We start from the raw sequence: 12960 nt of genomic DNA on the forward strand, positions 1-12960 counted from the left end.
CAACTGGGCAAGTGTCTCCCATCAGCAGGTAACCAGCCCATTTCACAAGGGACATTTCATGGGCTGAAGAACCAGAAAGTTCTGTTTAGTTTGTTGCTATTTAACAATGAGCCCAAAGAAAGGAAATGGAAGATTAAAGGCATGGAAGAATTGTTTTCATTTTGCTTTTTTAAAGGACCATTTCAAGGAGGAGAAGACATGTTAAGAGAGATGTGCATATACCATGGGAAAAGTCCTGAAAGATCTTGCTGCTTTTGCTCCTGATATTCAAACAGGAAAATTTGCTGACAGTTGCAGATCAGGAGTATTTTTCTTCTAGATGCAAAAGTGTGAAGTCATACTGGCTAATGATGACCATTCTTGAGTAGTGATATTTTTCTCTCTCAAGTACCCTGCTTCAGGCCCTTAGTTCAGTTTTTTGCTCAAGCAGGAGATCTGAACACCATCCCATTGTGGAAAGTTTTGTGCAGTAGAGTATTATAAAAGCCAAAACCCTAACAGTAGTTAGTTATGAAGGCATATGATGGAAAAAGTTTTTATTTTGCATTAACTTTAGGCTCCTACTATCACAGGCAACTACATCACTTTCACAAACATCTCCCTTTCATAAACTGGTGAAACTCCATCCATTGCTGGATTTCAGTTTTGTTTCTTCTACTAGCAGATGCCTCCAAACCCACATTCTTTTAATGAATAAAATCCATACATTTCCAAGCTGTGTTTATTGACAGTTTGTATATAGCTGCCTGCACTAACTCTGTCTCTTAGTACCAATAGTTTTTCCTTCTAGGTGTTTATCTCCTTTCCTACTCTCGAGCTAAATTTACAGAATGGTGTGATCTCCTTGTTGTCTTTGTTCTGTTAGACTAACCATGCTCTGCCAGTCTCCCCTGAAAGAAAGATCTTGGAATCGCAGATGATCTTCATAGTCTTTTCTGCTCTGGTTGTGAATTCATCTTTGTCTGAATAAGAATGATCAGAACAGATGCAGGCTCAATGATCTAACGGTGACTTAAAGGCAGCATTAATCCCTCTCAACTCTTTTCCAGTGAATGGGTTGCATTTGCCATTTCACTGGTAAATCTGCTTGTGTCCTGATCAACCAAAACACAGGTCTTTATTCTCCTCTGCTTTTCCAACAACTGAGTTCCCAGTTCATAGAGTTATTCTTCTGGTTGGGAAGAACAAACACTGAGATATATAATCTAGCCAGCTTTTCCACAGTGCCTTGGGAAACATGAATTATTGCACATCAGTCATTAGACAGCCTCAGGGCAAAATACAAATACAAGTGTAGTCAAGAAATAGCAGTAGTAACAAACAACAAAAAAAAACCCAACCAAACAAAACCCCAACCTAAACAAAACTAAAAGACAGTATATGTAATCTCAGACTGTTCTTGTAAAATGGTTAGAAGGCTGGTGAATGCCTACAGTACTAATGCATATAAAGTAAAAGTAAGATGCATTCTAAGACTTGCACACTTAACCAAAAAAACGCCAAGCCCCCTAGGATAATAAGATACTTAAATTCAGGCCAGATATTAGATACACCACAGAAATTTTAATTTCTAGCTCTCTGTGTGCTTGGGGGAATGATAGTGATTTTATAAGAGAAAAAGCAGGTTGATACTGGAAGACTGGAAACAAAACTTCAAAGAATGCTAGATAAATGTTACTGTTCAGGAGAAAAAGAGACACCTTTCCCCACCACTACCCCCCAAAAAACCCAACCAACCAAACAAAAAAAAAACCCCAGCCCTAAAGAAAAATCCTTGCTACGTCAACAAACAAGCGCTGAGAACATCTACTGAAAAATATTCTCAAACTACTGAAAACTCTTCCTATCTTTATCTTGATGGATTGACAGTTTGTCCTGCACCAGAAGGATGTTGCTAAGAGCTTTACACATCATGGTGACAGAGACAGGATGCAGAAACTTTAAAAAAGGAAGGAAGAAAGTACAAGAAAAACCTTAACAATAAAAGAAGTGGTAACATTGGCCATGAAGCATGTAGTACACACTCTTCCTTAGTGCATGGCCAGCTCAGCATCTACTTGTCTCAATTGTATTACATTAAAGATGGTGGACAGTCACTTAGAACACGTTCTTGGGAGCCTTAATGTGCTTTTGCAGATCCAACAAAGTATTTGAGTAAAAAACAGATTATGAGTTGAGGTTTTAAAAAGCATTTAAAATTAGCTAAGTGTTAGCCCAACTTTCCTCCATGGGATAGCTGCTACAGAAATCCTTTCCTAAGGGTTCATTCTCTAGAACTGGCATCCAAACACTTTTGGAGCTGATGGTATTTTGGCTGAACCTTTCAAAGTGTGTTTTTCTCCAGTGTTTACCACTGTTTTCATGTACTGACCATATAATAACACCTTGCAAGATAAGAGATACCTGCAGACACCATTCCTACGGCATAAGGTTTCAGCTTGTTGTGGAACAACCAAGACCTGACCTCTTCAGATTACTGGCTCCCACAGCACTGCAGGCACCACCACCAAAACATATCTTCTGACCTAACCTGGTGCTCCTTTCCCTTCTATTTACTCTTCCCCATGAAGCCTTGGGAAAGAAGTTGTAAAGCATCTTACATTTTCTGGCTCTTCAGGAAGACAACTATTGGCACTGTGCCATCAGTATCTTCAACGCTTCTGGAGGATTTCATCCCCTGAAAGGAATCTGTTTCAGATCTGCTTTGTTATGTCAGGAACCTATGGATTTCCACAGGGTTTCACTGTCAAACGCTGAGCCACCATCGCCTGATGGCTGAGAGTTGCCAAATGCTGACATAACTGCTGTTGGCAGATCCTTCTACAACCTGGTCTAGCCAATTTCCAGGCAGAGTAAACTCACTGTCATCAGTAGCTTAGCTTCTAGTTCAGAAGCTCCTTTGACAAGTCATGAAGGTCGCTCCACATGCAAAAACGCCAGGGTTCTACTGCTAATCACACAACTCTTTCAAATAGTATCTTCTCACTCCAGAAACGTTAGTGAATGCTTGGGAGTAAACTGAAAATTGCAGCCTGTGCTGAATTGTCCAGGTCTGTCCTGTGTAATTATCCATGGTTTCTACAGCTGTCTTGTGACGTAGGGTTCTGGCTTTCTGGGGTTTTTTTGGGGTTTTTTTAATGTGCCAGAAGCCTGCCGATGTACTTCTGTGTGTACTGAGTGTGCTTCTGTGTGTGCCACAATATGCCCTGGACAGCCTCTTCATAGCTGCTTGAATATGTATGTACACGGTGAGCAGCGAAGAATATGAGCCTAGCTGAGAACATCCTCCAGGCCACTATGGAAAGATAAGCTATTCCACAATAGTCACAGATGAAGTCTGGGAAGTACGGCACTTAACACAGTGGGGAAGATATGAGGTATGCTGCTGCTGCCCTCCAAGTTGTGTAGAATTTTCATGATGCACAGCATGTTCATAAATAAACACAGTTTGACAAAGTATAAAGGCATTGTTGTCTAGGTCAGAGTAATTTTTCTTGGATAGTGACCTTCTCTCCTGAAATGGCAGGTGGGCCAGCATACCAGGCTCTTTCCTTTGCCATCCTATGAGACATTATAGAAGAAAAAAAATGAATGTAGTTGTTTTCCATGCAGCATGCATCTTAAGAGAAAACCTGAAGGAAAGGGTTTGTGTGTATGTGCATAACTACAGAAATATGTAACGAATGCTTTAATGACAACATAAGAAATGTGAGCTGTAACAAAGAGATGAAGGGTGGAGTAAAACATCACACCTCTAAAAGGAGGCTTGCTGGAAGTGGATGACGTACAGGACCTGGACAGGAGGAATATTTTTGCCTGCATTTAGAAAAAGAGAGGAAACCATCAGAGGGATTCAAGGAGTTGAAATATAACAGTGGAAAAGAGGTGGCGTTTTTTTTGTTTTGTTTTGTTTATTCTTAAGTCACATTTTACATAGAATCACAGCTAGTACCTATGGAAGCTAGCTAACAACAATTCAGACTGCAAGATGGCCAGAAGACTTAGAAAATCCCTAAGAAAAGACAACAAATTCTGCTTGTAAAGCACTTGGGATGATGTTCATGATGGTGTGGCAGGTATACCTAATGAAACAAAATAAGCTCAAGAAGCTGAGTTGAAGTATAGGTAGCAGAGTGGCAGCTTTGGTCATGACATTCAATAAAATCATGAAAAAGCAAAAGGTAGGGAAGAAAAAGGAAAGGAGCGAGCCTGAGACTTCATTGGAGTCTGAAATCAGAAGTCAAGAAGACTGGAAGGAAACCTGAAATACCCTAAATTTTAGTTTCAGTGGTGTAAGACAGTAAAAAAGTCTTGTAAGTGTAAGCAAAAAAAATGAGGCCATTTTTCAGGAAGCAATGAAATTGCTTTACTGTTCAGAGTTAAGCATGTCTTGTAATAGGAGTGAGTTCCTCCCTGGTTCTAGTTCAGCAAGAGCTCTTACGCCCCTGAGTTAATAATCAGGACTTAGATAAATTAAAACCAGGAAAAATCACCTGGCTGTAGGCTTTCCTACACTGCCTTCTAAAGCCCTCTTTCAAGTTGGCCCAGCTATCACTCCTTGACTGCACTGTGCGGGGGGTGGGGGTGTGTGTGTGTTTCTCCCGTGACTCTTTTAACTAAAACAAGTCAAAATAACGGGTGTCCTGAGTAATATGAAACATTACAAAAATGCAGCGTGCTTTCATTATCATAAGACATAACAGGTCTGACTGAACCCTTAATGCCTTGCATGGCCATTCTCTGCTCTCATAGCTGATGCCAAGTAGACGAAGAACCACTGTAAGGTGGGCAAAGTAACACATGGTCCTGCCCTGAGGCTGTGTGAGGCTGTGGTACCACTCTGCTTCACAGGCTTAAGGAAGAGGAAACAAAAATCATGTTAAGGCTGTTCCTTAGGATCAATCCTAAGGATTAAATTAACTCTCCAGCATCCCTCCTAGTCTATTGAGCTGTTCCAGGAAGGAATTGCTTTATTGCTATAGAATACCCTAAGTATTTCAGCCAATAGTGACACCAATTTTATCCTGTTCCTGGTTCCATTGGCCACCTAGAAATAAGCCTTTTCTGTACAGAAATCAGCCTTTAGTTACCTACTCCCGAAAACAGTTGAAATTATGATCATGATATATTCACTGGATTTGCTTTGGTGATTGGGAACTAATAGTAGGTAGTACAGTGGGTAAACTGGGAAGGGTGAAGGGCATCACTTCTCTAGAGTCATGGGACCACTTCACACGAATACTGTAAATGAACAAAGCGTGTAACTCCCATGATCTTGCTAAAGCAAAAACCTATTATACTATGTGTAGGACACTGTTTGGTTTTATCTGATTTGCAGTTATGCAAATTCTTAATTTTGTGAAGAAATTACTGGTGTTGCTCTGTGGACAAAAGCGGCATAGAGAGGAGACCTGCTCACGTGAGATTCTCCATCACACCAACTTCTAAAGTAGAACAAAGGATGTGGAGATGGTAATCCTGAATCTCCCTTATACCTCTTGCTTTTAACAGTAATCAGGCTGAGGATGTACGTGGTCTGCATTGCTTTAGTAATACCATGCACCAGTACTTAAGTTTGCTTAGACTTACAGCAGGGTTGTGTGAGACTACTGCACTGGTTTCTGTGGGGAAAAAGTAAGAGTGGTTTATCACGTGCTTCATCAGCCACTAGCACAGGATTTAACATTCACCTTCACCTACCCTGCTCATAACCTCACCTGGATATTCATATGAAAGGAACTGCAGTGATCTTTTTTCCTCCACGGTCCTGTATTCCTGCAATCCCTTGAAATGGTTCCTCAGACTGATTGTTTTTTTTCTTTTCCTTTCTCCTCTGGAGAAAGAAAGGAGGACTGTTGGGAGGGCTCCAGCAGAGACAATCTCATGGAGTCAACCCCAGTCCTGTGTCTCAGGCCTAGAAACATCTCTCTGTGGCTAGGGCAGTTCCCACTGAAGCAGACTTGCAGACAACAAGTATTCCAAAAAAGCTGGACTTAAGGCATCTTTATCAAACTTGGTATCTCACAGGTATTTTATTAGGTCTCTTCTCATTGCTGCTCTGAATCTCTGAGAAAACAACATACTTGGACACAAGTGCACTTTTTAATTTGTCTTTAGCAACTCTGTTGATCATGAACAACAGCAACAACCGAGGAGTTGGAAAGAAATCTTTCTTTGCAGTCTACATCTTCTGGTATGCATCACTAAATGTTGCATTTAACATGCTGCCTTTACCTAGAAGATTAATTTTGTCCTTCACCTGTTAGTTTGTGGGTGTTTTACCTTCCTTTTCAGCCTCCAGACATTTGAGAGAGGGGCATGAAAATGAAATGTATAACTGTTCTCTCATCTCACTTAACCATGCTGTAAATTCTGGTGAGCTGGTAGCCTATACATGAATTGGCTTGATGGAAAAGTACAAATGTATTGCCCACGTTGTCTTACTTCATTAGAATATAACAAATACTAAATTTTCAGTCAATTTCACTTAAGGGAGAAATCAATAAATCTAAGTTTTAGTGGTCCCATTATGCTTACACAAGCCAGCAGGTGAGTATTTCAGCTTTGTCTTTGAAATGTCCTCATCCATCACCTCCAACCTGCAGATGATGGTAAGATGATGATATCAGCCTTCAAGATGGTAAGGTATTCCTGCCAGCTGTAGCTCTGCTCTGGCCCTGGATTTCATCTGAGGCCTTAGAGGGACGTACCCTGTGGTATGATGTAAATCGTGGCAGTCATGAGTTGGATATTTGTTCCTGTTGTGTTTGAGTAGAGGAAAAGACTTGCTACCAAACGGAATTAAAACTTTTGTTATTAAATTACATCCTTCATATGAAAATAACTAATTGGACAGGAATTTATGCTTTAGTTAGTGGAGAGCTAAGAGCTACTTCTTGACAGACACGGCAGAAGCCTTTCTACATATTTGTAGCTGAAATAAATCTTTCTCTTCCAATACAGTTCACTTAATAGAAAATATCAGTAACTCTCCTGTGTTGAAATTTGTCTTAGGTGACCTACATTACATCTTTCAGCATGGAAATAAGACACAAAACTCTTAAATAGCTTGTTTTGGAAAAATGTTTAAAACCACACTTGTTCTCACTTCCTCATACGACTAAATCAGCCTGCAAACTTGATACTCTGTCTGCCACAGCATTTTGCTCTTAGGTTTTCCAGAGTGCCAATTCCTGGAGCTTTATAGGGTTCCATGCTTCTGATGATCATTTCAATGATAGTTCTTCGGCCAGTAACATCACAAAGCGGGAGAAGGCGCAGAGCTTGGGCTTATGTGTTTTTCCCTGCCACTCCCTTATAGATGCTACAGGCAACTTACATTCTACCATAGCATTTTCAATCAAAAGTCACAAAGAAAACATGAGCACACTTTGCATGGTAAGGCAGAATGAAATCCATGCTGCACTGCTCATGCGTATGATCTGAATGGGGCAGATGTGGAGCCGCAGTAAAGTACTTTTTTGGCTGGAGTATGCATTTAGAAATATATTAAGCCTGAATGGATGCGTATAAATGTAAACAAAGTACACGTGGCTTAAGCATTCGAAATTTTAAAGAAAGCTCTTCTGTGGCTGCCATCAGAGGCTAGGCTGCCGCGTCCAGCGAACACACACACCCCGCTGCGGGGCAGACGCAGGGGAGCCGAGGCCGCAGCCCGGGGACAAGCGACCCAAGACCCACTGCGGCCCAACGCTAGCATCCCGCCCGCTGCCCGGGGCGCCTCCCCCACCGCCCCGCCCGCAGCCTGACACGGGCCGCCCCCGAGGACCTCCACCGCTCCGCCTCCGGCCTCTAGAGGCCGCCGGGACAGAAGAAAGGAGAAAAGGCGAGCGGGCAGCCGACTCCACGCCCCTCCCCACCCTGCGCCGGAAGCGATCTTTGACCCCCGCGCCCGGAAGCACCCCCTCCCTCCGCCCGCGGGGCGAGCGCGACGCAGTTACCGCGAGATGCAAGATCTCGCGAGAGCTGCGCCCTCCCCGTCCCGGGCGTTGGGTGTGGGGGGAGGGGTGAACTCTCGCGAGAGCGGCGCATCTCTCCCGGCTCCGGGCATGCGGGCCAGGGCGGCAGCCCCGCGCGCGATTGGCGGGGCGCGGCCCCCCCCCCTCGCGCCGCCGGCCCCGCGCATGCGCCGCGCTCCGCCGGGCCGTGTCCCCGGTGCGTGTGTATGCGTGTGTCACCCGCGCGCAGCACCCAGGCCGCGCCAGCGCTGCCGGCCGCCAGCGACTCGGGACCGGGCAGCTGGGAGCCGCCGGGCAGGGTAAGCGGGCTCGGGGCCAGCGCAGCGCCGGGCGCCGCCTCGGACAGCCCGCCGCAGGCGGCCGGGCACGGCCTGACCCCGCCGCCTGGCCGGGGAGCGGGTGAGGGAGGCGGCGACGGCCCCGCGGCCCGCGCCCGGCGGCCGCACCCCCCGCGCAGCGCCGCCCGGCGACGGACGAGGCAGCCGCGGCCCGGGATGGAGTGAGGAGGCCGCCGCCTGGAGCCACTTCCGCGTTGCGGGAGGCCGCGCCGGCTCCGCGGGAGACCCCCGCCGCTCCGCCGCCGCGCCGGGCAGCGCCCGGCCACGACCCCGGCCCGAAGGCGGGCGGCGCGACCCCTCCTCCCCCCGATGTGGCGGCGCGGCCCCATGTGAGGCGGCGCGGCCGGGCGCGCTGCGAGGCGGGCCGGGCCCCGGCAGCCGGCCGGGGAGCGAGGGAGCGAGCCAGGCCCTGGCGCCGGCCGGCGTGTGTCCCCGTGTGTCTGCGCGGCGCCGGGTCTCCATGGCGCCGGTGGCGCCCTGAGGGCGGCGGATTCCCTAGGCCGCGTCCTCCTTCTCGGCCGTGAGTGAGCTCGATGCCGAGCACCTCGGACGCGGCGGCCGGCGGGAGCGGGGGAAGCCGGGGCTGGGGCAGCGGCGGCGGCAGCAGCTCAGCGGTGGAGGCGGCGGCCGACAAGAAGCGGCTGCATCACCGGAGACGGAAGCGCTTCACGGCCCAGCCGCAGCCCCCCCCTCCGCCGCCGGCCCCTCACCCGCTGCTCTTCCCGCTGCTGCAGCCGCCCCTCCTGCAGCCCCCGCTCCTGCAGCCGCCGCTGCCGCCGCAGTCCCTGCTCTTCCTGGCGGCCACCGGCGCCTCCTCCTGCTGCGGGGACGGGGGGGAGCGGAAGCGGCCGCGGGGCAAGCGGCGCTCGGGCTCTCGGCACAAGCGGCGGCGAGGCCGCGGGGGCGGCGGCGGAGGCGGCGGGACCCAGGAGGTGGAGAAGCGGCGCGGTAGCGGGGGTCTGAGCACGCTGGTGGAGGAGTACGACGACGTGAGCTCCCAGTCCGAAGGGCTGGTGGGCGGCGGCGCGGCCGGCGGCGGCGCGGGCAGCGGCGGGGGGAGCCCGGCCTCCTCCTCAGGCGGTGGCGGCGGGACCCAGCGTCAGCGGGGCGAGGCGGAGCGGAGCGGCCGGTCCCGCCGGGAGCACCGCGGCAGCAGCGGCCGCTCCAAGGAGCGGCACCGGGAGCACCGACGGCGGGGGGAGGAGAAGGCGCAGCAGGAGGGGGCGGCGGCGGGCCGCGGGGGACCCGAGGCCTCCTCGTCCTCCTCCAAGTCCCGCAGCCGCCACAACCACACTGGGGGCCAGGACCGGGAGGGACTCAAGAGCAGCAGCAGCGGCGGCAGCGACGGCCGCAGGAAGGGCTCCCTTGCCTCGCCCAGCAGCGGCAGGAAAGAGCGGGAGAGCAAAGCGCACCGCAGCCGGACTAAAGCAGCCAAGGAGCCGCCCTCGGCTTACAAGGACCCGCCGAAGGCCTACCGAGATGACAAGCCCGAGCCCAAGGCTTACCGGCGGCAGCGCTCGTCCCCGAGCCCCGGTCGGGATGACAGCCCCCCGCTGCACCGCTCCTCGCAGAGCCAGCGGAGCCGCAAGTCGCTCAGCCCGGTGGGCGGCCGCTCGCCCCTCAGCCCTTACAGCCGCCGCCGCTCCCCCAGCTACAGCCGGCACAGCTCCTATGAGCGCGGCGGGGACGTGTCGCCCAGCCCCTACAGCAGCTGGCGCCGGTCGCGGAGCCCCTACAGCCCCGTTATCCGGTGAGTGCAGGCCCGGACCGGGAGGAGGGGGGCGCTGGGACCGGGCTGGGGGCATGGAGGGGGGTGAGGGTGGGTTGGGGCTGGTGCTGGCTTGCAGGGCCTGCCGGGGAGGCTCGCATCTAGCAACAAAAGCCCTCCCTCGGTGCCTGCTTGCTGCCAGAAAGCTGAGGTGGGGGGAAGGGGAGCTGGAGACATACAAAGATTCTCCTGTCCTGTCTTTGGGAGAAAGGGAGACGTGGGTGTCTGCAGCGCTTCTGCAGCTAGTTTCTCTCCGTGGGAGATCACCTAGCTGGAAATAGGCTTTTTAAATATTAAAGGCCATGAGAACATCTTCAGATGAGAGTGAAGATGCTTCTCAGAGGCCAGGTTTTCTTAAGGACCGATTTTGATTTTTAAAGCTTTGCTTGTGAAGTACGGAGATTCTCAGGTACGTTTTTACGTATTCAGTTCCCCTGTATAAAAGGATGCATGTTCAATATAACTGTGTTTGGTTTAATTCCCACTAATCTAAAGAGCAAGTAAGCTGACAGGCAGTTTGTGTTACAAGTGTTTCTTGGTTTTAGAGATCTATAGAAAGAGTTAGGGTTTCTGTTTTGCTAGGAAAAGGAGCCAGTGTCAAGTTTTGTTAAATTGTCTTTCGTGTGTTGCACAACCTATGAAAACGCATGTAAGCTTTTTTTCCAATCGGGTTATATATATGTATACACTTGACGTGCGCTTGCGAATCACTTTGTTGGTAGGAACTGGGAATGTAAAGGTCAGCGTTGCTGTGACTTCTGTAATTTTATATGGACAGGAAACGTGGGCTGTATCTCTAATCAGATAGAAACTGTGTGGCAGAGTTAAAGCTCTTCAGAATATTTTAACCTGCAGCGAAACCACTGGGAATCCAAAGTGTTTGCTTAGTGTATATTTATAACTGAAGATTTCCTGTATTGGAATCTTACCGTTGCCTCATTGTTTATAGGCTTACTTGAATTCACATCTGGACTTCAATTGTAAACGTATTGGGTGATTTGCTGTTCCACCAGCAATAATTTTGTTTACAAGGCATTGCCTGGTGGGTTGTCTGAGAACTGTTGTCTGGTGTTCCTAATGAGCACTTTGTGTTGGTCACCATTTGGGGGGTGTCCCACAGTGCATCCAATAAAGATGCTGAAGCTGTTCTGTGTTTCACTGGCTGTTGGTATTCAGCTGTCCTGGGTGTGCATTGAATGCTGTTTGAAGAACAGAGTAACAAAATTGTGTCCTACTTTGTTCGGGGAGATAGAACAAAGGTGCCTTTGGGAAAAAAAAATAGTGGTTGTTTTAAAATATGGTTGCATGGAATAATTTTGTAAACAATAGGGTGTTTCAAGCAGAAGACACTGTGAGTGGTCAGAAAAACAGCACGTCATCGTCGTTGTTCCATGAAAGCCTGTTACCAGTGGTTAAGGGATACGCTTTCAAGATTATTTGAATAATAGAATAGCAGGAATATTATGTGCATAGTTTTGACTTAAACACTCTGGGAATCACATTACTTGCTGTAGATGCTTTTATCTTGGAATAAGAGAGGTGATAATGATGAGCAAAATTATGTATGCTCTGTTTGCACTTATTAGTCACATTGACAGTCCAGTTAGTTTAGAATCCTGTCTTATACGCTGACTGATGGGACTGTAGTAGAAGGCACAGATGTTTTTTAGAGGACAGGTACAGAGCAAAGTTTAGTAGGAGTGTTGTGCTGCTTTTTTTTCTGATGGTAGTGGGCCTGTGATTTGAAACATGACAGTTTAAATCTCCTAGGTTTTGTTTTGTCTCTGTGGTAAATGTGTAAGTCTTCCTTGAGCTGCAAATGTGTTCCTAGGAGTTAGCTTTGTGACTTCACACCTTCCTTCCTCTGCTTAAACTGGAATTTGCATCCCATCTTTAACTGCACACAGATAAATTATTTAGTTAACAAATGCAGATTGTCAGGTATACTGGAGAGGGATTGGAATGGCTGAGTGAAAAGAAGAGGTTGCTGTATGTGGAAAGCAAGGTTGGTCTGTCCTAATGTGGCATTCCTTGTAAAAATGTCGTTTTCACAGAAAAGGAAAGAAACAAAGTGTGAAGATAAACTTAGTTGTTCATAATGTGTACCTGCTGTGGAGAAACATCAGCTACTGTTCTTTGCTGCCATACAGCTATTATGCATTATGTGTATTGGGGCGGCAGTGGAGAAATAAAGATGGGAGGTATTTATAAAATAGTTTTAGCCATTCAAAACTGCGTCATAACAGCTTTTTTTCACTTGACTCTGTGGTGGTATGCCCAAAAGGCTGAAAATTTTTGCCGTGCTGTTTATGTGATGGTATAGTGGCCTTAGACTTGATAGAATAGTACAGTTTTGTGAAGGCAACAGCTTCTTACAGCACCTGTCTTCTTCATCTGAATGATTTAAAGACTTAATTCTGGGCTTGTATCCAGCTGTAATGGTGTCAAGACAGTAAGAACTTTGTATGTGACCGAGCATTCCAGGCTACAAGCCTTTTTTTGCTCTTTTCGTCCTATATCTCGTATATGTGTCTTCTGTAATGTTACATAAATTCCCTAGTTACTTGGTATGTAGAAAATGAGAATTAAGTGGTCCTAACACACTTGGAAAGCTCATGTGTCTAGAGTGCTGATTTTGTCATCTAGGTCTCTGAGCTGCTTAGGGAGAAACTTCTAGTAAATAGTGGAAGAGAAACAAGCGAAGTCTGCTTCACTCATTTGAATCCCTAGTTTTCTCAAGCAGCAGCAGCAACAGCGCAATTGTTCTGAGTTAGACAGTAGTGACTGTGAATACTGTTTTCTGGTGATGTTGCCTGGATGTGGGTTCTGAAGAGAAGGAGAGACACCAGATAAGCTTCCCATGCTTGGAAAATTC

The 12960-nt window shown here is 47.9% G+C and overlaps 1 protein-coding gene across 6 annotated transcripts in view; it reads left to right on the plus strand.

Annotated features, from left to right (window-relative positions):
• The first annotated feature begins 8847 nt into the window (after positions 1-8847).
• Positions 8848-12960, plus strand: part of CDK13 (cyclin dependent kinase 13) — a 49236-nt gene continuing 45123 nt past the window's right edge. For all 6 annotated transcript variants that reach the window (XM_056338873.1, XM_056338876.1, XM_056338877.1 and 3 more), the window contains exon 1: positions 8848-10067. In XM_056338873.1, coding sequence (XP_056194848.1) covers positions 8851-10067 — 1217 coding nt within the window. In that variant the 5' untranslated portion in view covers positions 8848-8850. The remainder of the gene's footprint in view (positions 10068-12960) is intronic.

Source organism: Falco biarmicus, chromosome 4 (genome assembly GCF_023638135.1).
Source record: "Falco biarmicus isolate bFalBia1 chromosome 4, bFalBia1.pri, whole genome shotgun sequence".
NCBI lineage: Eukaryota > Metazoa > Chordata > Aves > Falconiformes > Falconidae > Falco > Falco biarmicus.